Source organism: Sciurus carolinensis, chromosome 11, assembly GCF_902686445.1.
Source record: "Sciurus carolinensis chromosome 11, mSciCar1.2, whole genome shotgun sequence".
Taxonomy (NCBI): Eukaryota; Metazoa; Chordata; class Mammalia; order Rodentia; family Sciuridae; genus Sciurus; species Sciurus carolinensis.
The window spans coordinates 94,464,852-94,490,697 of NC_062223.1; the positions used below are offsets into that span (position 1 = coordinate 94,464,852).

The 25,846-nt window shown below is 36.8% G+C and overlaps 1 protein-coding gene across 3 annotated transcripts in view; it reads right to left on the reverse strand.

Moving 5' to 3' along the window:
- Slc36a4 (solute carrier family 36 member 4) overlaps window positions 1-25,428 on the reverse strand; it is a 57,384-nt gene extending 31,956 nt beyond the window's left edge. For 2 of the 3 annotated variants that reach the window (XM_047518271.1, XM_047518270.1), the window contains exons 1-5: window positions 25,249-25,428; window positions 12,079-12,202; window positions 10,782-10,872; window positions 9,492-9,580; window positions 949-1,044 (exon numbers count right to left, since the gene is read on the reverse strand). In XM_047518271.1, coding sequence (XP_047374227.1) covers window positions 949-1,044; window positions 9,492-9,580; window positions 10,782-10,872; window positions 12,079-12,202; window positions 25,249-25,300 — 452 coding nt within the window. In that variant the 5' untranslated portion in view covers window positions 25,301-25,428. Of the gene's footprint in view, window positions 1-948; window positions 1,045-9,491; window positions 9,581-10,781; window positions 10,873-12,078; window positions 12,203-25,248 lie in introns of those variants that run through there. The other variant, XM_047518272.1, reaches the window with a different exon arrangement.
- Between the last annotated feature and the right edge of the window lie 418 nt (window positions 25,429-25,846).

Sequence of the window (25,846 nt, forward strand, 5' to 3'; positions counted from 1 at the left end):
TTATTCACCTTTGATTTTAGTGTCCCACCAACAATCAATTCAGCCACTTCTATCTACAAGCCATTCTTCACAGAACAGGGAGAAAAACCTGTCTCTAGTCTGGGGCAGAATAGATTTATTTGTTATTCTAGCTTTGGGGAGCAAGTCCCTAGTCGTTATAATGTTTCTTCCTTTTACTTATATATTAGAACACTAAGAACCCAATAAACAAATCTAACTTCCTGAAAATTTCCAGACAGGCCACATTAAACCATAAGCTACTCTATTAACATGTCTTTTGCTCTTCTGATAATTCCCACAACTCATCTGTACCATGGTTAACACTTTGTTGATCACTTATACTTCCTTACTCTCTATTCCTGTATTAATCTGGCTTAAATTCACTGTGTCCACCAATGAGAAAGTTACGTTTAAATAGTAAGACAATAAAATAAGTTTATGTTAAAATGTATCCAGACAAGAGATGTCTTATGAGCACAAAGCTAAACACAACTTCATTGGAAATATGAGGTTGCCATATTTTTCTTTTTTTTTTTCCCTTTGTTGAAAAAAATTATTGAACATGATTATATCACTGGTTGGCCAGGTGCTTTGTAAATATAATTTGATTTAACCTACTGCAATAATCCTGTAAAGTATTGTTATGAGTTCACCGCATAGTGAAAAAACAAACCAAAGATATGAATATTTAGACCAAGGCCATAAAACAGAAAATTGTAGAGTTGAGATTTGATCCAAATCTAACTCTAAAGGCTATTTATTTTGATCCCTCAACTTTTCCCATCCTTTTGTTTATGTGTCTTCTCAGATTGAAATACTCAAACATGAATATAGAGTGCTTGCCTTGCAAACACAATGCCCTGGGTTCAAATCCCCAGCACTGCAAAAAAACAAACAAACATGAATATAATTTCAAAACTAGACACTAAAAACATAGCAAGTACTTACCGTCCCCATGCTGCTTGCTTCTGAACACAACTCCAAGGACTCACTTCCATAGCAAAACTCACAGTGTCACTATAACCTAATGTTGACTTTTTAAACCTGTAATCCAATGACATACAGACACAGGTAAAAGAAAAATATTAAATTGGTCTATAAAACCATTCCTTGTTTAAAAAAATCAAATAAATGGAAATAAATAAATGTAAGGCTATGCACTGACAGATTTGTTTTCAAAATTGGAAAATCTGCACATTTCTCAACATGCTTCATGAAATTTTAAAATTTGATCTGTCCTTTTCACCAGCATATAAATTTTAATCTACTACTAAAGTGTATGTGTGTGCATATCAATAGAATTCAGAACCTATTAGTACTTTGCTAATTTAAATATTTCAAATGCCTAAAACATCAACTATATTGTACTATCTAAATTATTATACTTTTAGAATAGCATTATTTAATAATGTATCTGTACGGGCCATGCACTATATATTCACATAAACTATCTCTTTTAATCTTCAATATGGCTCCATGAGGTGGGAATTATTTCTCCAGTGTCTTCCACTCATGCCTTGTTATTTGAAGATCATAAATGATTTAGCCAGTTTAAAAAACACTTAACAATAACAAGAGAGTCAAGATTAGAATGCTGGTCTACTAGAAGATATTAATTTTTAAAAGTTGCTTTACTGTCCAGTAGAAGCATTTCATGAAACAAAAATTTAAAAAAGAATATGAGACTTTCTTGACTACAAACCTAAGCATCATAAGTAAAGAGCACCAAAGGCACTGTACACAAAATTAGATTTTTAAAAAACTGAAGACCATTGTGCTGTAATAAAGTTTTATTGCTGTCTTCTTTCCTCTACATATCTTTCCTAGTTTTTCCCATTTATACTAACTAAAAGAACCCATTCACTGAGAAGAACCTATTTCACTAATAAGGTAGGTACAGTCAGCCCTCCACAGCCACTGTTTCCTCAACCATGCATTCAACCAACCGTGAATGAAAGATATATGGGGAGACGGTTCAAGATGGCGGACTAGAGGGCGGCTGCATTTCATGTTGCTCCAGGACTCAAGATTCAAAAGAGGAGATAGTGACTTGGGACCAACTCAAAGCCGCCGGGTGAGTTTCTCCCATAGGGGAGGCGTCCCGGATGAGGCAGTAGCCCCGGAAAGCAGAGAACTTTGTGAAGTAGAGTGACTCGGCGGGACGCCCCTCCCCCACCGGAGCGGTAAAAACGGACAATGAAGCGAAGCGAAAAATGGCGGATTGAAGTTTCCAGGACCGCGGGCAGATTCTCTAACCTAAGGAGACTCCTCTGCGAAGAGTGAGGCTCCCAAGCCCAGGAGGGAGGTCTGGGCCCCTGGGAACGTTGCCTGCGAAGGCTGCCCTGTCCAGGTGGCAAGACAAACCTCCCCCGGCTGGAGCAGTGAACTCAGAAAGCGGGGAACTTTGCAAAGGAGGTTGTGCGACACACCGCTTGGTTTTGAAGCGATCTGCCAGGGCTCCAGCGGCTGCCAGAGAAAGAGTGGGGTGGCGAGTTGTTTGGATCCAGCAACCGCCTGAGCAATGGGGAGGGGGCTGCCCAGAGGAGGTGGAGGTACGCAGTGAGTGGCTTGGTCTCCAAGCGCCCACACAGAACACCGGGTGGCTGCCTGGAGGAAGAGACGAGCGACGGGTCACTGGGGCTTGGAACATATGCACGAGGCTCCAAGTGACTGGTCAGAGGGCGGGTCGCATAGCCAGGCGATTAGGTGCATAGCAAGGTCCGGTCCAGGGACCTAGGCACCTTTTCTTGAATGAACTACACAGAGACAAGCTGAGGGGCGATGTGAAGGTTCCAGGACTGCGGGCAGCTTCTCTAAGAAGGGACAACCTAAGGAGACTCGTCTACGAAGGGTGAGGCTCCCAGGCCCAGGAGGTAGGTCTGGGCCCCTGGGAAGACTGCCCTGCCCAGGCAGCAAGACACACCTACCCCCGTTGGAACAGTGAGCTTGGAAAGTGGGGAACCTTGCAGAGGAGGCCGAGCAGCACACCACTTGGTTTTCTGGTTTTTTGGAGCAATCTGCCAGGGCTCCAGGGGCTGCCAGAGAAAGAGTTGGGTGGCGAACTATTTGGATTCAGCAACCGCCTGAACAACGGGGAGGGGGCTGTCCTGAGGAGGTGGAGGTGCGCAGTGAGTGGCTTGGTCTCCAAGCGCCCACACAGAACACCGGGTGGCTGCCTGGAGGAAGAGACGAGTGACAGGTCACTGGGGCTTGGAGCATATGTACGAGGCTCCAAGTGACTCTTCAGAGGAGGGGTCGCATAGCTAGGGGATTAGGTGCAAAGCACAGTCCGAGCCGGGGATCTAAGCACCTTTTCTTGAAAGAGCTACACAGAGACCAGCTGAGGGGTGGAGCGAAGGTTCCAGGACTGCGGGCAGCTTCTCTGAGGAGGGGCCACCTAAGGAGACTCGTCTGCGAAGGGCAGGGCTCCCAAACCCAGGAGGTAGGTCCAGGCCCCTGGAAACGTGGCTTGGGAAGGCTGTCCTGCCCAGGCGGTAGTTGTGGACTGAGGGGAACCTCTAGGAGGGGAACGGACTAGCGAGACCTCCCCACCAGGTGGGTCTTCCCCGCCGAGTGAGGTTTTCCCACAAAGACGGTAAAACCAGAGACACAGGCCCAAACAGGCATTGCCTCAGCCCGCAGTCTAGTTCCCCTTTGGATGACCATTGGTCAACAAGTAGAGGCACCTCTGCCCTCTAGCAGGGAATATACCCCACCTGAAGACCACCACCCCTAGAGAGGCAGCTACCTAGGGGAACACCGAAGTATCAACTTCCTCTAAGACTTCAGGCTACTGAAGGATAAGAGGGGATACACTAGCAATCTTCAGGGACATTATAAGTCAATAGAGGAAATCTGCAACATCTCTGCAGTACACTGATACCTGAACAATATGAGAAAACAAGGGAAGAAAATGCCTCAAACAAATCTGGATGTTATATCAATAAAATCCAATGACAGCATGGCAGAAGAAATGTCAGAAAGGGAGTTCAGAATGTACATAATCAACATGATAAGGGAAGCAAACGATGAAATGAAAGAGCAAATGCAGGCATTGAATGAACGCACCAATAGACAGTTAACAGAGCAAATACAGGAAGCAAAAGACCATTTCAATAAAGAGTTAGAGATATTGAAAAAAAACAAACAGAAATCCTTGAAATGAAGGAAACAATAAACCAAATTAAGAACTCCATAGAAAGCACAACCAATAGGATAGAACACCTGGAAGACAGAACCTCAGATATTGAAGACAAAATATTTAACCTCGAAAACAAAGTCGAACAAACAGAGAAGATGGTAAGAAATCATGAACAGAATCTCCAAGAACTATGGGATATCATGAAAAGGCCAAATTTCAGAATTATTGGGATTGAGGAAGGCTTAGAGAAACAAACCAAAGGAATGAACAACCTATTCAATGAGATAATTTCAGAAAATTTCCCAAATCTGAAGAATGAAATGGAAAATCAAGTTCAAGAGGCTTACAGGACTCCAAATACACAAAATTACAACAGACCCACACCAAGGCACATTATAATGAAAATACCTAACATACAAAATAAAGACAGAATCTTAAAGGCTGTGAGAGAAAAGAACCAAATTACATTCAGGGGGAAGCCAATACGGATATCAGCAGATTTTTCAATCCAGACCCTAAAAGCTAGAAGGGCCTGGAATAACATTTTTCAAGCCCTAAAAGAAAATGGATGCCAACCAAGAATCTTATACCCAGCAAAACTTACCTTCAGATTTGACGATGAAATAAGATCATTCCATGATAAACAAAAGCTAAAAGAATATACAAAAAGAAAGCCAGCATTACAGAACATTCTCAGCAAAATATTCCATGAAGAAGATATGAAAAACAAAGAAGCAAATCAGCAAAGGGAGGAGATATCCTAAAGGAACTCTCAAATAAAGAGGAACCAAGTTGTGTCAAAAATAAGCAAATAAATGAATAAAATGAGTCAAATGACTGGGAATACAAATCATATCTCAATAATAACCCTGAATATTAACGGCCTGAATTCATCAATCAAAAGACATAGACTGGCAGACTGGATAAAAAAGAAAGATCCAACAATATGTTGCCTGCAAGAGACTCATCTCTTAGAAAGAGATACCCATAGACTAAAGGTGAAAGGATGGGAAAAAACTTACCATGCACATGGACCCAGCAAAAAAGCTGGGGTATCCATCCTCATTTCAGATAAAGTGGACTTCAAGCCAAAGTTAATCAGAAAGGATAAAGAAGGACATTTCATAATGCTTAAGGGAACCATAAATCAGCAAGACATAACAATCATAAATATCTATGCCCCAAACAGTGGCTCACCCATGTATGTCAAACAAATCCTTCTCAATCTCAGAAACCAAATAGACCACAATACAATAATACTAGGTGATTTTAACACGCCTCTCTCACCACTGGACAGATCTTCCAAACAAAAATTGAACAAAGAAACCATAGATCTCAATAACACAATCAATAATTTAGACTTAACAGACATTTATAGAATATACCATCCAACCAAGAGTGAATACACTTTCTTCTCAGCAGCACATGGATCCTTCTCTAAAATAGACCATATATTATGCCACAAAGCTAATGTTAGCAAATACAAGAAGATAGAGACACTTCCTTGTATTTTATCAGACCATAATGGATTGAAACTAGAAATAAATGAAAGAGCAAAAAACAGAAATTACTCCAACACCTGGAGATTAAACAATATGCTATTATATGAGGAATGGATAACAGAAGATATTAGGAAGGAAATTAAAAAATTCTTAGAGGTAAACGAGAACAAAGAAACATCGTATCAAAATCTCTGGGACACCATGAAAGTGGTACTTAGAGGAAGATTTATTTCAAGGAGCGCATTTAATAAAAGAAGTAAAACTCAACAAATAAATGACCTAACACTACAGCTCAAAGCCCTAGAAAAAGAAGAACAGACCAACACCAAAAGTAGTAGAAGACAGGAAATAGTTAAACTGAGAGCTGAAATCAACAAAATTGAAACGAAAGAAACAATACAAAAAATTGACAAAATAAATAGTTGGTTCTTCGAAAAAATAAACAAAATTGATAAACCTTTAGCCACACTAACAAAGAGAAGACAAGAGAAAACCCAAATCACCAAAATTTCGAAGATATCAACAAGTTTCTAGAGACCTATGAATTGCCTAAACTAAACGAGAAGGACATACACAATTTAAATAGACCAATTTCAAGTAATGAAATAGAAGAAGTCATCAAAAGCCTACCAACAAAGAAAAGTCCAGGACCTGATGGTTTCTCAGCCGAGTTCTACAAAACCTTTAAAGAAGAGCTCATTCCAATACTTTTCAAAGTATTCCATGAAATAGAAGAGGAGGGAACCCTCCCAAACTCATTCTACGAAGCCAATATCACCCTGATACCTAAACCAGACAGAGACACATCGAGGAAAGAAAATTTCAGACCAATTTCCTTAATGAACATCGACGCAAAAATTCTCAACAAAATTTTAGCAAATCGCATAAAAAAATGTATTAAAAAGATAGTGCATCATGATCAAGTGGGTTTCATCCCAGGGATACAAGGTTGGTTCAACATCAGGAAATCAATAAATGTAATTCACCATATCAACAGACTTAAAGTCAAGAATCACATGATTATTTCAATAGATGCAGAAAAAGCATTTGATAAAATACAGCACCCCTTCATGCTCAAAACACTAGAAAAAATAGGGATAGTGGGAACGTTCCTTAACATTGTAAAGGCCATCTATGCTAAGCCCATGGCTAATATTATTCTTAATGGTGAAAAACTGAAAGCATTCCCCCTAAAATCTGGAACAAGGCAGGGATGCCCTCTTTCACCACTTCTACTCAATATCATCCTTGAAACTCTAGCCAGAGCAATTAGACAGACCAAAGAAATTAAAGGGATACGAATAGGAAAAGAAGAACTCAAACTATCCCTATTTGCTGATGATATGATTGTATACTTAGAGGAACCAGGAAATTCCACAGAAAACTCTTAGAACTCATAAGTGAATTCAGTAAAGTAGCAGGATACAAGATCAATGCTCATAAATCCAATGCATTTTTCTACATAAGTGATGAATCTTCAGAAAGAGAAGTTAGGAAAACTACTCCATTCACAATAGCCTCGAAAAAAATAAAATACTTGGGAATCAATCTTACAAAAGAGGTGAAAGACCTCTACAATGAGAACTACAGAACACTAAAGAAAGAAATTAAAGAACACCTTAGAAGATGGAAAGATCTCCCATGTTCCTGGATAGGCAGAATTAATATTGTCAAAATGGCCATACTACCAAAAGTGCTATACAGATTCAATACAATTCCAATTAAAATCCCAACGATGTACCTTACAGAAGTAGAACAAGCAATCATGAAATTCATCTGGAAGAATAAGAAACCCAAAATTGCTAAAGCAATCCTTCGCAGGAAAAATGAAGCAGGGGGTATTGCAATACCTGAATTTCAACTGTACTACAAAGCAATAGTAACAAAAACGGCATGGTATTGGTACCAAAATAGACAGGTAGATCAATGGTACAGAATAGAGGACACGGACACAAACCCAAACAAATATAATTTCCTCATACTAGACAAAGGGGCCAAAAATATGCAATGGAGAAAAGATAGCCTCTTCAATAAATGGTGCTGGGAAAATTGGAAATCCATATGCAACAAAATGAAAATAAACCCATATCTCTCACCGTGCACAAAACTAAACTCAAAATGGATTAAGGACCTCGGAATCAGACCAGAGACCCTGCATCTTATAGAAGAAAAAGTAGGTCCAGAGCTTCAACATGTCGGCTTAGGACCAGACTTTCTCAACAGGACTCCCACAGCACAAGAAATAAAAGCAAGAATCAACAACTGGGATAGATTCAAACTAAAAAGCTTTCTCTCAGCAAAGGAAACTATCAGCAATGTGAAGAAAGAGCCTACAGAGTGGGAGAAAATCTTTGCCAATCATACTTCAGATAGAGCACTAATCTCCAGAATCTATAAAGAACTCAAAAAACTCAACACCAAGACTACAAATAATCCAATCGACAAATGGTCTAAGGAAATGAACAGACACTTCACAGAAGAAGACCTACAAACAATCAACAAACATATGGAAAAATGTTCAACATCTCTAGTAATAAAAGAAATGCAAATCAAAACCACCCTAAGATTCCATCTCACCCCAATCAGAATGGCGATTATCAAGAACACAAGCAACAACAGGTGTTGGCGAGGATGTGGGGAAAAAGGTACACTCATACATTGCTGGTGGGGTTGCAAATTAGTGCAACCACTCTGGAAGGCAGTATGGAGATTCCTTAAAAAACTTGGAATGGAACTACCATTTGACCCAGCTATCCCACTCCTTGGCCTATACCCAAAGGACTTAAAATCAGCATACTACAGAGATACAGCCACATCAATGTTCATAGCTGCTCAATTCACCATAGCCAGATTGTGGAACCAACCTAGATGCCCTTCAGTTGATGAATGGATAAAGAAACTGTGGCATATACATACAATGGAATATTACTCAGCCATAAAGAATGATAAAATTATGGCATTTGCAAGCAAATGGACGAAATTGGAGAATATCATGCTAAGTGAGATAAGCCAATCTCAAAAAACCAAAGGAAGAATGATCTCGCTGATAAGTGGATGATGATACATAATGGGGCGTGGGAGGGGTTAGTTTTAGGGTTAGAGTGAGGGTTAGGGAGGGGGGCAAGAATGGGGGAAGGAAGGACTGTATAGAGGGAAAAGAGGGATGGGAGGGGTGCGGGGAAGGGGAAAAAAATAACAGAATGAATCAACCAACATCACCCTATGTAAACGTATGATTACACAAATGGTATGCCTTTACTCTATGTACAAACAGAGAAAGAACATGTATCCCATTTGTTCACAATAAAAAAAAAAAAAGAAAGATATATGGAAAAATGTATCTGTAACAAAGACTTTTTTCTTCTCATTATTCTTCAAAAAACACAGTACGACTATCTGCTTGCTACTAACATGTACTAGGAATTAAGTAACTAAAGATGATTCAAAGTATATGGGGGGATAAACAGAGGTTGATCCCTCAACTTTTCCCATCCTTTTGTTTATGTGTCTTCTCAGATTGAAATACTCAAACATGAATATAATTTCAAAACTAGACACTAAAAACTTTTATATAAGGAACTTAAGTATCTACAGATTTGGGGGTTCATGGGGATCCTGGAACCAATCCCCTGAAGATACCAAGGCATGACTGTAAACAGATTCTGACCACACTTACATCATGTAAAATATTATCCTTTTCCATATTCATTATGTTGAATTTGTCTTTAAAATAGATTAAAGAGAATACAACTTCTGATTTCAAAGCATAGTAGAAATACAAAACAATCTGATGCTCTAAATACATAGCTTTAAAAGAAATTAAATAGACTTAACAAATCCACATTTACCTCTGACATAGAAAGTGACTGCAACGTACCAATATATGCATACAGTGAACAGAAATAATTCCTATAAACACAAGGCTGATTGGTCCAAGCTGTGGAAGAGAAAATTTATAAAGCTTAAATATTTTGAGTTTTAAAAAGTTGGGTAATCCTATAATTAATAAGTTAATGGAACTTGCTTAGGTGAGAAAACATTTGATGGACAAAACAAAGTCATTTTTTAGACTTAGAAAAATATTAAGATTCTTGATATAGAAAACATTCCAAACAATATTTAAGATAACCATGTATGATTCCATCTTATGGACTTGGTTACTTAAATCAATGAATATACAGATATGCAGCATAGAAGAATGGAAAACGACATCATATTTAACACCAGATGGCAAGTCTATAACTACTAGTATCCTACTATTGATGTAACATGCAATTACACATCATTATCTAAATGACTAAAAAGCACAATATTGAACTAAGGTTTAGGCAATACACTTCTTCAGACTGCTTTCTGAAACCTTTCTATATCTGTCAGGAACTATGATTAGCAAATAATTATTTCAAAAAGTGGCACATCAAAAATTTCAAGTATTTATTTACTAAAATTAGAGTGATGCCCATATTATTGAGTCCCTATCACACTATTGCCAAAGCTTGTTTTTATAATCAGAAATATTTAGTCACTTGAAATTAGGTTTCACAAAACAGTCAAACTCAGAGAAAAGATGATAGTTAAAACTTTTTAAGAAAATACTCAATTTTTTAAAAGCTAAATGTAGTTTTATTACTTCAAAAATGAATTTGCCCCATAAAAGCTCTCTGAAATTACAATAGTTTTCTCTAAAAATGCTACTTATATATCTGTTTTAAGAGATTGTGACTCCCTTTCCTATTTTTCTTTAAATCTGAACACTGTATATTTTTCCAAGTCTAAAAAATTAATGATTACATGATTCAAATAATCTGCTGTATTTTTTGTTATGAGGATGCTACTTAAATTCCTGAAAATGTGAAAGAATAATAAGACATAACCATATCTGGCAAGATCTGTGTAAGGTTTTTTGGGGGAAGGAGTTGATTTAATATTATAAATAATTAAGTAGAAATGAAAACAGTAATTCTTGGTTCTGTTAGATCTCACTATCATAGCTCAATATAATTTTATCAATACAACAGGTAGATGATCAGTTAAATGTTACTTGACCAGGTTATATATGATGAGGTTAGATGTTAGCTTGTAGTAATTTTTGCTGACAACTATATCTTAACTGCAGATTTACAGAGATAAAGACTTACCACTACGCCTGCATTTTTTATTGCCAATGGAAGTCCTAAAAGGCCAGTTCCAATATTTCCTTTAAGAAGATGCATAAGAGTTTGTAAAAATCTAAAAAGTAAAAGTTGTAAGGGTTAAACATATTACAAGAAAAACTACTAAAATCACATGATCATGGTTATTAGATGGCAACTAGAAATTAATAAAAGCAATGAACCGAATAACATTTTCATTTCGCCAATAGTTATATATGGTTCACACCCTGTCTTTGTTACTTAAAAGTGGAAAAGAGAGGGTTATTGTGGAGATTAAATGAGACATTTAAGTGAAAATGGTTTGCACATGGCAAATTAATAAAGAAACAGCAATTTCCTCATAAGATATTTAGCTACTATGATTTTCAGAAAAATGTTGAAGAGCAATTTATTGGCACTATTATTTAATCATGGTACTAAACATATTTGTATAGTATAATCAATCTAAGAGAAAGTTAACTAAAACAGCACACAAGTCTACAACTACATGTATCATCAGGTAAGCTAACAATTAATATTTGTGAATTATCTAAGTGATTTATCCTAAAAACAGTTTCTAGGAGGCAATAAAAGGAAATCTTTTGATTAAGAAGAAAAGCATTGAAACTAGGAAGAAGAGCATAAAATTCAAACTCATAAAACAAAAATATTTGCTGAAATTTTTTTCAATATATACTCTTCTGATCAAATTTCATGTTGCTTTGCTTAATCACTAAATAATTATTAGAATGTGAACTTATGAATAATTACCAAACATTGAAAAAGGTTTTGAAAAACCTTTGCTCTCCTCTTTGTCTTATTTTTAATTCTTCTTTTTTAAATTTTGTTTAGTTGTAAATGGACAAAATGCCTTTATTTTATTTATTTATTTTTATGTGGTACTGAGGATAGAACCCAGTGCCTCACACATGCTAGGCAAGTGCTCTACCATTGAGCCACAACTCCAGTCTCTCTAACTTTTATACCTCTCACTCTGCATGAAGTGTTTAGTGCCTTCTACTATCTAATTTCCTAACCATATCAGAAGTGGCCTCAATCAGATCTCCTTTCTTTCATCACCCACAGCAATTGATACATCATTATAGTCATTCCTATACACTACTCTGTGGTTTAAATGTTTTCTTTCCCAAATAGACTACAAACTCCTTGAAGGTGAAGACTACCTCTTATTCATCTTTCTGTCATCTGTAATATCTGGTAAAAAAAAAAAAAAAACCCTTGCCTGTAGAAGATACAGAATATGAATGAAAAGAAAAAGAGACATATGTGCCATCACACTTACGAAATGCCCTCTTGACCATCAAGCTGGTAATGCTTCTGAACAGGCAGGAGTTCTTGCTCATGCTCCTCATCTGATGTCCCATCAGAATTCTGCTCATTTATCAAAGGTCTCATCACATCCATATCTTTGAAAAAAAAAAAAAAAAACCAAGTGTTTCGCTACTATTTAAAGTTGGAAATTTAACAGGTATAAATGAATTTTACCTAAAGGACCTAAAATTAGCATACTACAGTAATTCAGTCACATCAATTCACAATAGCTAGATTGTGGAACCAACCTAGATGCCCTTCAACAGATAAATGGATAAAGAAACTATGGTATATATACACAATGGAATATTATTCAGCCATATAGAAGAATAATATTATGGCATTTGCTGATAAATGGATGGAATTGGAGAATATCATGCAAAGTGAAATAAAGCCAATCCCATAAAACCAAAGGCCAAATGTTTTCCCTGATAAGTGGATGATGATACTTAATGGGGGTGGGCGGGGGGGCGCTGAGAGAAAAATGGAGGAACTTTACATTACATAGTAGGATATGAGAGAGAGGGGAGTATGAAAAATGGTGGAATGAGACAGACATCATTACCCTATGTACATGTATGATTACAGGAATGGTATGAATCTACATCATGTACAATCATAGAAATGAAATGATGTACCCATTTGAGTACAATGAATGAAAATGCGGTCTGTAAAAAATTAAAAAATGAAATAGATATTAGAAAATATCACTTGTACTTATCTTTACTATATCCACCCTAAGTTAGTTTGCCTTAGTTCCCTAAATTTTGGTATATTAAAAAGAAATAACTAGACATTTGCTGGTTTCCTGTTTGGGTTATATAGTACAGAGTAAAACACATATTCAATGCAAACGTTTTTCTACTTTGTCCACATGAGGTTTATAGTAAATGATGACAAAATTACAGGATGAGAAATGTAAATAATTAAATGTTTTCATCTCTCTTCAAATCACACAATGTAGATAAACAGTAATCATGTTTTTAAATACTACAAGAAAAACAAAGTCATTTCAAAATTTAAAATTTTGGTGTCAAAACTTGTCCTTCTAAGATCAACATAATTCTAACAAGGAACATGATTCTGTTCCTTTCAGTAGGAAAGAAAACACTATCACCATTGTCTGTCTTATCCTTTAAAAATTCACAAGTTCAAATTAACTGAGATAACTGACAGCTTTAAGTACAGATTTTATAGAAATGAAAGTTTTTTTATCCAAATATTTATCAAAAACCTACATAATGGGGACCTAAACAAATAATTGATCTGGGAATGTCTAATTGACATAGATTTTTTAACTATTTTGGAGTAATTCCAAACATATCAAATTTTGAAAAATTGTGCAAAAATTTGTGTATTCTTTAAAGACTAATTTTTAACATTCTGCCACATTTACTTTTTCTCTCAAATATACGCTGCATCTCACAAAATACTAGAGAGCAGGCTACATATATCATGCTACTTTACCCTATTAACCACATGTATCTCTTAAGAATGAGAATCTTCTCTCAAAAATTCATGATAGTTATAAATTCGCAATGCTTTTTTTTAATTTGTTCTTTTTAGTTATACATGACAGTAGAATATATTCTTATATATATTTTACAAGCATAGAATATCTTAATCTAATTAGGATTCAAGGCTTGTGGATGTTCACAATGCTGAGATTCACTGTGGTGTATTTATATATGTTCATATGAAAGTTGATGAAACACTTTTTAATCTATATTCTACATTTTACTTTCATCAACTGTACCAACAGCAATGTTTCCCACTAATCCTGGATGACATACTACTGCATTTAGTTGAGTTCTTGCAAGGTTACCTTTACCATTATGTCCTTTATGATTCCCTGAACCCTCTTTTTTCCTTTAATTTTCACTATCTTGTTTGACAGTTTAAAATGGTATCTTCTATATCCACTTGTTGTCAATATAACAACTCCACTTTCTCCTGTTCCTGTTTCTTATCCTCTCACTTTTTAGTTATATTCATTTCATCTCGGCAGTGCATACGATACTTTACATGCTGTTCTCCCAATCATATTTTTACCTATGTCTTAGATTAATGTCTATAATCGATATTAATATTCACTGTCAGTTTTCTGCCACTTTCCTCATTATCACTTGGATGGAAGAAGTTCATTATCTTGTAGAGTGTGCATGAGAAAGACCAATAGGGTTTGCTACAACACAAACTGATGTACTACACCCCAAACTCTCTGACTCAATAGGTCTGAGCTGGGCCTGATAATACCCATGTCTCACCTGAGTCTGGTGATGCTGATATTGATGGTCTGGGAACCACACATTGAAAATCACAGACCACAGACTCCTCAGGAAGGAATCATGGGCATAGTATCCCTGAGTTTCTGCATGTTTCAAGCTGTTTTTCTATAGCCTGGATATCTGAAGAGCAACCAGATATAAAATCCTTGACCCATATTTTCTATACCTGAGTTTCTTAAAAATATTATTCCATTCTTGCCTTGATTTTGCATGCTTCCCTTGAGGAGTCTAAAGACAGGCTAATTTTTTCAGCCATTAAGTAATTTGCTTTTTTTGCTTGGAGGGCCTAACAATTGTTCTTTAGAGTCTAAAAATAGTTTTACTGTGATATGCCTTGGAAGTGATTATTCTGAGTCAGTTTTCCCAGGAACACAGCAGACCCTTTTGACATGTTGATTTAAGTTTTCTCTTATTTCGGAAAATTTTCCTGGAAATATCTTCAAATACTGTTTGGTTCAAATGTTTTCTCTTCACTAGGGTTTCTAATCACATGCATGTTGGATCTTCTTGGCCTGTCTTCTATTTTTAACCACTTTGTCTCTGACCCTTCTGATGTCCTTCTTTACCTCATTATCATTCTTTTTGTCCTTCTTCAATGACATATTTTCATTTCACTACAATCTCCCTTGGTCACCTCATAATTCATTTTCTGTTTGAGATTTTTCCCTATAATCAAACATTTCAAGCACCAAAATCCTACTTTATGGGAGTAGTGTGAAGTTCAGTTTCTTTCACAAATGAGGTTGAGTGCATTAAGATTAAGGAGGAGGAACTGACATGTCCTCCAGGTCTTTCATTTTTGCAGAATCCCTAATTTTCTCCATTTCTTCCTTCTTCCCTCACTGCCAATTGACTGAGCAGTTTCCACTGCTGATTTCCTTCCTGCAGAAGCAAATGTTTTGCCAAGACTGCCCCCTTCAGGACTGTTCACTTTCACATTCCCTTCCCACCCTCAATGCTGGGAATTGCTGACTTCTGACTTTTTACTTCAGGCTTTTATGAAAGATTTCACCATTTCCTCCTAGCCTCCTGCTCTCCTTGTTCTCCAAAGACTCCCCTGTCCACTCTATGATTTCAGAAGCAACAGGAACTCTGGAAATTTGCTGATTCTTTCCCTTCCTACAGATAATTTAAAGGTTGGGATATCCTTTGTCTACCAGCAATGCTAAAGAAGTAATTTCATGAATGGTTTACTTGTGCTCCTTGTTGAGTTTACAGGTTTTGAGAGAGGATATATTGAGAGATTAGAATTTAGACAGCCACTATTAGACTAGTGCCAACTGGAATTCAACATGTCAGTTTTTATCAAGTTCAGTGATGCTTTAAGACATTGAAAATTTCTTCAAAATAGTCTATTATTAAATCATCTCTTCTAATGTAACCAATGTAAAGAAAGTAAAATTCACCTAATTATCCAAAGTTCCAAATTCTTGGGATCCAAATTAATGAGAATTTTCTATAATTCAAACTCCCTAACTTTTATCCTTGGAACAAAACTCTAATCTTCAAGATATAGTCCATACATTATTTGGTAGAATTTTCTTGTTTCATGATCTCCAGTATCAAAGTTAGAATAGCCTGTACCCATACACAGTGAAAAGTAAGTGTTTTCCCATAACAGGTATACTGAGATATGTACTATCTTTTAGTTACTGTAATTTGAATCTGGAATGCTCCCAAAAGTTCATGTATTAGAAGTATGGTCCCCAATACAGCAAGGATTGGAGGTGGGGTTTTTAGGCAGTGATCAGGCTTTTAGGCAGTGGTCAGGGCTCTGTCCTCATCAGTGAATTGATCCACTGATAGCTAAATGGACTACTGGGAGGTAGGTCCTAGTTTGAGAAAGAAGGTCACTGAGGGCATTTCCTGGAAGGGTTTATCTAGTTCCCAGCCCCCTGGCCCACCTCCTGACTGCCATAAACTGAGCAGCTTTTCTCTGCCAGGCCCTTCCCCAATGATGTTCTGCCTCACCTGGAGAGGCAGCTGATCATAGAATAAGACCTCTGAAACTATGACCCCAAATACACTTTTCATCTTCTAAGTTGTTCTTGTCAAGTATTTTGGTTAGAGTGATGAAAGGCTGACTAACACAGTTATTCTAGAATTTTATTAATATAAATTATGTTCATCTTTGGTTTGAACAAATCCTATATCCTTTTCTATTATTCATTATACAAAATAAATGGATACTTTACCTTATAAAACCATCATATTAGTTTGCTAGGTCTGCCACAACAAAGTACTACAAAATGGGTGACTTAACAAAAGTTTATTGTCTCAAAGTTCTAGAGGCTTAAAGTCTGAAATGAAGGTGTTGAGACGGTGGTTCCTCCTGAGTGCTGGGAGGAAGGCTCTGTTCCAGGCTTCTCTTTTTGCTTATAGATAGCCACCTTTATGTTCTCATGTAGTCTGCCAATTTACCTTTTTTATGGACACCAGTCATATTGAATGAAGCCTACTCCAGCATGGCCTCATATTCACTGATTACATCTTCCATAACCCATTTTCCAAAAAAAAGGTCACACCCTGAAGTATTGAAGGCAACACTTCAACATATGAAGTCTGCAGGGAAACATTTAACCCAAAATAGCCATTCTTAGTTGTATCAGCATCAGTTTCAACAGAAACATATTACTATTTTCATTCCTAAATATACTCCATTGCCCTTGCTGCCTCTTGAGTTTGTTTACTCTTATTAATTCAGCTTACCTGAACTGTCAGTTATGTTAACTTTCTGATTCCTTTCTTCCCAGGGCCATGCTGTACTATGTTCTGTATGTTCTGTGCTGTAATAAGTTCTCTTTCTGTTCTCAATAAAAATAGCTATCACTGCCAACATTTCAACAACCAAACAATATGTTATTGGAAGTACACTGCCCAAGATATAATAACAGCCATGGAAAATCAGAAAGAAGCTAAGTTTTCTCATTATTTAATTTATTTCATTTATTTTTGGTACCAGGTATTGCTTAACCACTGAGAAACATCCCCAGTCACTTTTTATTGTTTTTAGACAGGATCTCACTAAGTTGCTTAGGGCCTTGCTGAATTGCTGCAGCTGACCTCAAACTTATGATCCTCCTGCCTCAGCTGCCCAAGTCACAGGTATGTGCCACCACACCTGGCTCTTCTCATAATCAAACAAATATTATATATATAACACAACTCTAAATAGTAAGTTTACTTTCAGTGGCATCATAAGAGAATTTATTTTAATATCCTTTTTAGGTAAAATTTGAAAATCTGGAATTGTTAAGTGATCTATAAATTATAGCTCTGTAATTCATAGAATCAACTTTTTAAAAATACCATTAGTGTTCACTCAGATTCTCATGTACAACTTAATTGGTCTTTTAATCACTGTTAAACACACAGTTCTATTTAATTTTGACCAACAATATAATCCCCTATGGTTACACTTTTTCCTAGTTTCTAAATTCATTTTTTCTTAATGCTATGCTATTTAGGAAACAATAAACATAACTTACTGTGAAAAAGTAGCTTTTCCTATATATATTTCTGTTCTTTAAATCTGTCTCACCCCTTACATTTAAAAATCTTAATAAAGTTTACTTATTCTAGGAGTCCCTGTCACAAGATAAAAAGAGTTAATTTTAAAAAGTTGGAACCATTTGAAAGAAAAATACTTAACAGTGTTAGAAATTTAAGAAGTACATATTACAAATTGTTTAGATTTTCCCATTAAAGTGGAACTGTGCAATGTGACACATCATTAACTAAGTTTTACCTATGTGCTTATATTTTTAAAAGCAGTAAAATAACATCTCTAAGACTTTTTTCCCAGTTTTAGTCTACATATTGAAGTAACATGACATACTAAGCAATATATATTTCTTTACATAAATTAAGAATAGGTGAATCAATCAAGTTTTGTTAGCTTCAATGGCACAAAATTATTCTTAAATCTAAAGAATAAATTAAAAGTCACCCAACTACAAATATCTAAGAAATACTTACATACCCCAAAAGTGGCATCTTTAAATGGTAATAGTCCCTTTAAGCCTAGATCTCCAAGGAAGAGACCTATTGATAGTTAGTGTTTTATAACTTTTAGAAGCTTCAGGTAATACTAAAAGTAAAATGCTAAATTGTATTTTTGTTCTGAATAGGCTTAGGGTATAGCAAAATGCAGTAATACTGTTTTCTTATTTTACTCTTTAATTGTTTAGGAGAGGTATTAGATTCCCATGGCTTACATTTTGATTTGCTAATGAGGAGGATGGTATAAGACAGCTTTTATGCACATCAGCATTGCAGCAGAGCATACCACAGGAGCTATGCAGAGAGGCACAAGCCCTTCCATACATTTTACTTGTTTCTGGCCCTTTTCAAAAGAGCCTCTCAATAGACTGTCATCCCTTTCTCACCAATATCTACTGACAACATCCCCCCAACTCAAAAGGTCTCAGCTTCCTGACTGAATGTATTCAATAAAAGATGTTACAATCGCTTTCTATTCAATATCACAAATATCAATAGGGCCACAATTTGTATGTGTTAAACACTATTAGAAAACAGAGCAACTACTGAAACTAAAAAAATAATAATAATTTTGCCTTCATGGAGCTTAAACTCTAGTTGCTTAGGGCCTTTAGAAACATAAATAAAGCAACAAGTAAAACAGAGCTTAAATGGAGAGATACCTGTAATTGTAGTTGTAGGTCAGACAAATTAGGCCTTGCTCAAACAATGGCTGTGTGTATGTGTGTGTGTGTGTGTGTGTATTATTAGGGATTTAATTAAGGGGTACTCTACCACTGAGCCACACCTCCACCCCTTTTTTATTTTTAATTTTGAAATTGAGTCTAGCTAAGTTGCCAAGGCTGGTTTTTAACTGTGATCCTCTTGCCTCGGCCTCCAGAGTTGCTGGAATTACAAGTATACACCACCATGCCTGGCAAGAAAGTGGTATTTTAAAGAAGACCTGAAGGAGAAGGAGGTGCAAGAGTAAGCAATGTAGGTAACTTGTGGACAGTTATTAAGGCAGCAGCAACAACAAAAGTAGAGGTTCTCAGGATGCAGAGAGCCTGGCATCTTTAAGGACCAGGAAGGAGGCAGAGTAACTAACAGAGGAGGGAACAAAGAGGAGATGGGTAGGAGATGAGGTAAAAAACTGAAAATAGATCGCACACAGCCTTGTGGACCATGATTCTCAATGACATAAAAAGCCACTAGAGCAGAAATATAATGTGAGCCACAATATAATTAAAAATTTTCTAGTAACCACATTTAAAAAAAACAGGAAAAAGAAAACAGGTGAAAGTAGTTTTAATAATATATCTTGCATAGCCTGCTATATCCAAAATATTTTCATATCAACACGTAATCAACATAAAGAAATTAAAATATTGACATTCTATTTCCATACTAAGTATTTGAAATCCACGGCATATTTTATACTCCCAATATCCTTCAATGCAAACGAATCACATTTTGAGTACTCAATGACCACACATAGCTAATGCCTCCTATACTGGACAGCACAATATAGGAGTTTTTTAATTCTACTTAGTTATACATGACAGTAGAATCCATTTATGCACTTTGATATATATAAATGGGGTATAATTTCTCATTTTTCTGATTGTACATGTTGTAGAATCACATCAATCATGCAGTCATATATGTATATAAGGTAGTAATGTCTGTTTCATTCTACTATCCTACCTATCCCCATATCCCCTCTCCCCTTCCTTCACTCTCCTCTACCTAATCTAAAATAGCTCTGTTCTTCCCTAGTGCTCCCCTCCTATCATGAATTAGCATCCACATATTAGAGAAAACATTCAGTCTTTGGTTTTTGGGATTGGCTTATTTCACTTAGCATGATATTCTACAACTCCATTTACTGGCAAATGCCATAATTTCATTCTTTAAAGTTGATTAAAATTCCATCAAATGTATATACCACACTTTCTTTATCCATTCATCCATCTAGGTTGGTTCCATAGTTCAGCTATTGTGAATTGAGCTGCTATAAACACTGATGTGTCCACGTCACTGTAATATGCTGATTTTAAGTCCTTTGGGTATATGCAGGAGTGGGATAGCTGGGTCAAATGATGGTTCCATTCCAAGTTTTCTGAGGAATCATACAGGAGAGTTTTGAGCAGATGTGTGATACAATCTGATTTACATGTTAACCAGATTCCTCTGGGTCCATTTTTTTCATGTATACAATGAGACTAATAACTCCTACCTCACAGGGGTTTTGTGATAATGAAATGAGATAGCATGTATGAAGCAAAGAGCTGATTCCATGGTGTATAAGTAATCACTAAATACTAGTCTTCTTCCCTTTGCTATATAATGAGATATTAGAGGAAAGATATACTTCATTTAAAAATTTTAAAATTGGCATTTCCAAATGTCAAACTTTGACAAGAAACTAGAACAAATTTAATAATAATAATTCTGAAAATTTCTGAGTTCTAAATTGTGCTCTAAGAGCAAGTATGCAAACATGGACGAAATATGTTATGCCAGCCAGAAGGAAATAAAAACTAGCAGAGGAGACAATACTTATAAATCCAATACGGTAAAATCTTTAACAGAATTGAGAACATATGAAATAAAGTCTGAACACTCTACCTCAACTAGTTAAAAATTACAAGATCCTACTTTCATTACACATAAAATCCATGATTTGCCAATGTTCTATTGTAATTTTGGGCCAAGTACTAAATCAGGCAGCTCTATGATTACTATAAATAAAAAACTAATAATGCCTTATAAAATACTTTTAAGCAATAGATATTAAACTACCTAAACATTATTTATAAGTGGAGATTTTATAGATGAATAAGAAACACTAGCTTGATTCAATATTATATACTATAAATGAAATGTAGAGTGTATCATATACTATATATATATATTTATAGACTTTCTTAAGTTAGGCAGGGCTTATATGCTCTTTTGTATCACCCAGACAATTGTTTCAACCTCCATTTTTTAACCTAAAAATCAAAATAAATTTCCAGTTACAGACAGAATAAATAAACAGCACATCAATTTAGCAAAATGAATTAAATCCTTAAAATATTTATTACTTTTTCACCTAGTAATTCCACTTCTCGAAAGCTAGTGATGAAGATAAAGATTTCTGCAAAAAAGATGTTAACTGAAACATTATAAATTTTGAAACTGAAAACAAACTAAACGTACAAAATTAGGAAATTGCTAAATCAACTAAGGCAATCCGCTTTGTAAAGTATCACCTGACATTAAATTATGGTAACCAAGTACATAACAAGAAAACATTTATCATATGCTGAATGGGAAAAATACATGAATTCTCAATGTGGTTGCAATACTTTTAAAAGTTAAATAGAAATGAAGGAAAGAAAATATACCAAAATGTGAATAAGTTAACAAGGATATAATGGGATCATGAGTGTCCTTTTTCTTTCTCTGGGAAATATAAAAAATAAGAATAAAGTAATGAAGTTACATGATTTTATTATAATAGAAAAATAAAGAAAATCATATTTGTCAATGGACAAATTAAAAGAAAGAACAAATAGTTTCTTTTTTAAGAATAAAATAATGTTGCCACCTGAACTTCTAAACTACTATGTAGATACAAAATAGGAAGAGTATTCATTTCTGAAGTGGAGAAAATATGCACAACAAGCAACATTCCAGAGGTCCTGAAGGACTATGAAATAAAGTTCAGAGCTTAAGTTTAAAGAAACTGTACCTTAACATCTCTACCAGTGCTTTGGATATATACAGCAATTTTTAAAATTCCTTTTTTTAAGGTAAATAATACTTGCTCATTGTAGAAAATCAGAAAACATGAAAACATTTTTAAAATTAAAAATGACTTCATCACCAAAAATTACTGTTAACATTTTATAGTGTATGTGCATGTGCAAGTACACACACCCAAAACACACACACACTCTCTCCCCCATAGATTCTCATTCAGTCCCATGGCTTTAAGTACTACCTATATACTGATAACTTCCAAATTTCTATCTCCAGAGCAGATATCTCAGTAACATTAGATATAACTATAATTGTGTACTCAATATTGACACTTTGATGTCTAAACAGACATCCCAAACTTCTTATGCTCCAAACTGAACTCATCTTCACCAAACTGCTCTTCTTGTGACTTTACCCATCAGTACTAGTTATCAATTGCTTTATAACAAATTTATGGCTGTTGCCAAGAGGCCTCACTTCCATACAACATGGACCTTTCCTTAGGACTGTTCCAGTGTCCTCATACCATGGAAACTGACTGCACCCAATGCAGTGAGCCTAAAAGAAAGAGAAAAGAGGAAGGTACAAGGTTTTTTGTGGCCTGGGATTGAAGTCATACATCATCTCTTCTACCTATTCCTTAAAAATAAGTTACTAAATCCAGCCGACACTCAAAGGAAAGGAAAGTAAGTACCTCCTCTTAAAAAGAAACATCAAGGAATCTGGAGACATGTTATATAATCATCATAACATCTTAGTTGATGGTAATTTCATTCTTCTAGATACTCAGGTTCCTGGAGTTATCCTAGTCTCTTCTGTTTTACTTTCAACCCTAATCTAATCTGTTAGGAAACCATGCTGGTTCTACTTTCAAGCAACCAAAGTCTAACCCTTTCTCTCTACTTCACCTGCTGCTACCATAGTGTTTTGAAGGACATGCATGTGTGATTCCTGAATTACTGAAATAATTTTCTGTTTCTACTTTTGCCACCTCACGGTCAATTCTTCACACAGCAACAGTGCAATTCTTTTAAAACTTGAGTCAGGTCGTGTCTCTGTAAACTGCCCAGCCCTTGCCCTCAATCCTGATTTCCCTTACCTGGTTCATTTTTTTCATAGCACTTTTCACCTATGTATTAATGATTTTTTTCTTTGCTGTTTATTGCCTGCTTCTCCTTACTAAATACGAACTCCATGAGTGCAAGAATCATGATCTGTTTTATTCACAATGTATTCCAAGTGCCCAGGAGAAGTTCAATTAGTATATTGAATTAATGAATACACATAACTTTAAAAAACAACTGAAATAATTTGAAACCTTTTTTCAGTTAATTAACATGTATATGGTGAACATTTTTCCTTATTACTTTTAATGGCTAGGAAGTAGATGAATATATGGTTAAATCACAATTTACCCAACTAATTTGAACATTTTTCCTTATCACTTTTAATGACTAGGAAGTAGATGAATATATGGTTAAATCATAATTTACCCAACTAATTTCCTTTCACTGGATATTTAGATAGTTATCAGTTTTTCTCTATTTCAAATACTGTAAATAAAATATCTTGCTATATCATACACATAAATGTGTGTGTATGTATATATAATATATATGTATGTATATGTACACATTTTTTTTTTTTGTACTGAGGATTGAAACCAGAGGTTCTTTACCACTTGGCTACTCCCTAATCCTTTTTATTTTGAGACAGGGTATTGTTAAGTTGCTGAGGGTTCACTAAAGTTGCTGAGCTTGGCCTTGACCTTGCAATCCTCCTGCCTCAGTCTCCTAAATTGCTGGGATTACAGGCATGTGTCACCATGCCCAGTTTTGATATAGGTATTTATTTAACTTATTTCCTTGGGAAATATTCTAGAAGTAAAATTACTGGGATAAAAGATATGTACATTTTTAAGGATAAATATATTGTTTGGCTTCTACCAACAATGCATAAGAATGCCCATCTTTTTTCACACCTTCACTAAGGTTATTAGTGAATTTAAACCTGGATTCACATCTGGGTTCTGCCATTAATGAGCTTAAAATTACAATATCTACAAAAGGGGAATAATAATAGAGCTTGCTTCAGGAAATTGTGAGGATTAAAGAAGACAATACACAAGTAAAGCACTTGGCACACAGCTTATATACAGTAAACACTCAATGAAATTTTAAGTTTATTGTTTCTGCTATCATTATGCCTTGGAAGAAATCAGCTGCAAAGTGTTCTGCATATTATAGGAACATCAACCTATTGATTACTTAAAGTACTTTGAATTCAACATCTCTCTTGAAGATTACATTTAATCATTAAGCATGGAATTAGAAATAACCCAAAATAAATTTAAAATAACTGGAAGGACAATCATTTTACCACCCCATCCCTACTTTTGTTTTCTTTTGAACAACGATCATTCCCAGCGCCCAGAAGAGAACCGATCAGAGGAAGGCGGGTAAACAGACTTTGCCCAGTGACAGCTACAAGTCTCTTCAGTTCATTTTGGTCAGCAACTCCCATCTGAACTCCTGGGGCAGCTCAGAGTAAACCAAGGATCCACCTTTAGACTTCAAATGAGCAGCCGCGTTTAAAAGGTAGAACAATGACAACTTCCTTAAAGCATCACTGGGAAAACCCAGGAGAGTCACAGCGCAGGCTCCCGCCTGCCTTTGACGTGTACACACAGAGCACCTCCCCCGCCCTTCAAACACACACACACACACACACACACACACACACACACACACACACGGCCCTTTGCAAGCCCTGACTATTCGCCTGACCAAGCTTTCTGGTCAGACATTCGGTCACTGGGCGGGCGCTGACCCTGGGATCAGACAGTAACCAGTCATCCCGAGCGTGGTGGGGAAGTATGCTTTGCTGGGTTTTAAATTCAAACCCGTGCTAGGCCCGCAGCTCAAGAGCGTCCACACACACACACACGACCGTCCCACGCTGGCCCACGAATCTGGCTGTCCCGTGAAAAGCAGCTCGAACCCGATGCTCCCCGCTGCGGGCTGGGGCCCGCGCACCCGCCGGGGAAGCGAGAACGCACCCAGCTGACGAGCGGCCCCGCGCCCACCTCGGTCCGCGTCCTGCCCACGCGCAACACCCACCTAGTTCCTCGCGCCCCGCCGCTTCGGCCGCCGCCGGCGCCGCCGTTTCCATCTCTCCGGGGTCTCCAGGACGCCGCCGCCCGGGTGCCCGCTCTCTCGCCGCTGCTTGACCGGAGACAGGCCTAGGCGCCCAGCCCCGCGGGACCCGCGCCCGGCGCCCGCCTAGCGGCCCGGCGCACCCCACCCGCGCGCGAGGAGCATGCGCAGTGGCGCGGCCGGGCGCAGCCGGGCGCAGAGAGCTGGGGCCCCCTCCACTAGCGCCGCGGGTGCTGCCAGGGAGGAGCGGGAGGGGCAGAAGATCCGGGGACGCGAGCCACGCCGGCTGGGGAGCCAGCTTGGAGAACCGCTGGATATCCCTAGAGGACACACGTCTTTGGAGATAAAAGGGGTGGAGTGGGGTGTTTAGTGTTTGAAGAAACCCAGGCCTGTACCTCCTGGGGATATTTGAAGATGACCACTTAAATATGGGGCGCCATCAGTTTGCGAATTAACATTCTGTTAAGTCACCTAGAGGAATGTAAAGAAATTAGTCCCCTATCAATGTTGGACTACTCTTTGATTATCCGTTTTACTATGCCCCCATTTAGAGATACAGGAT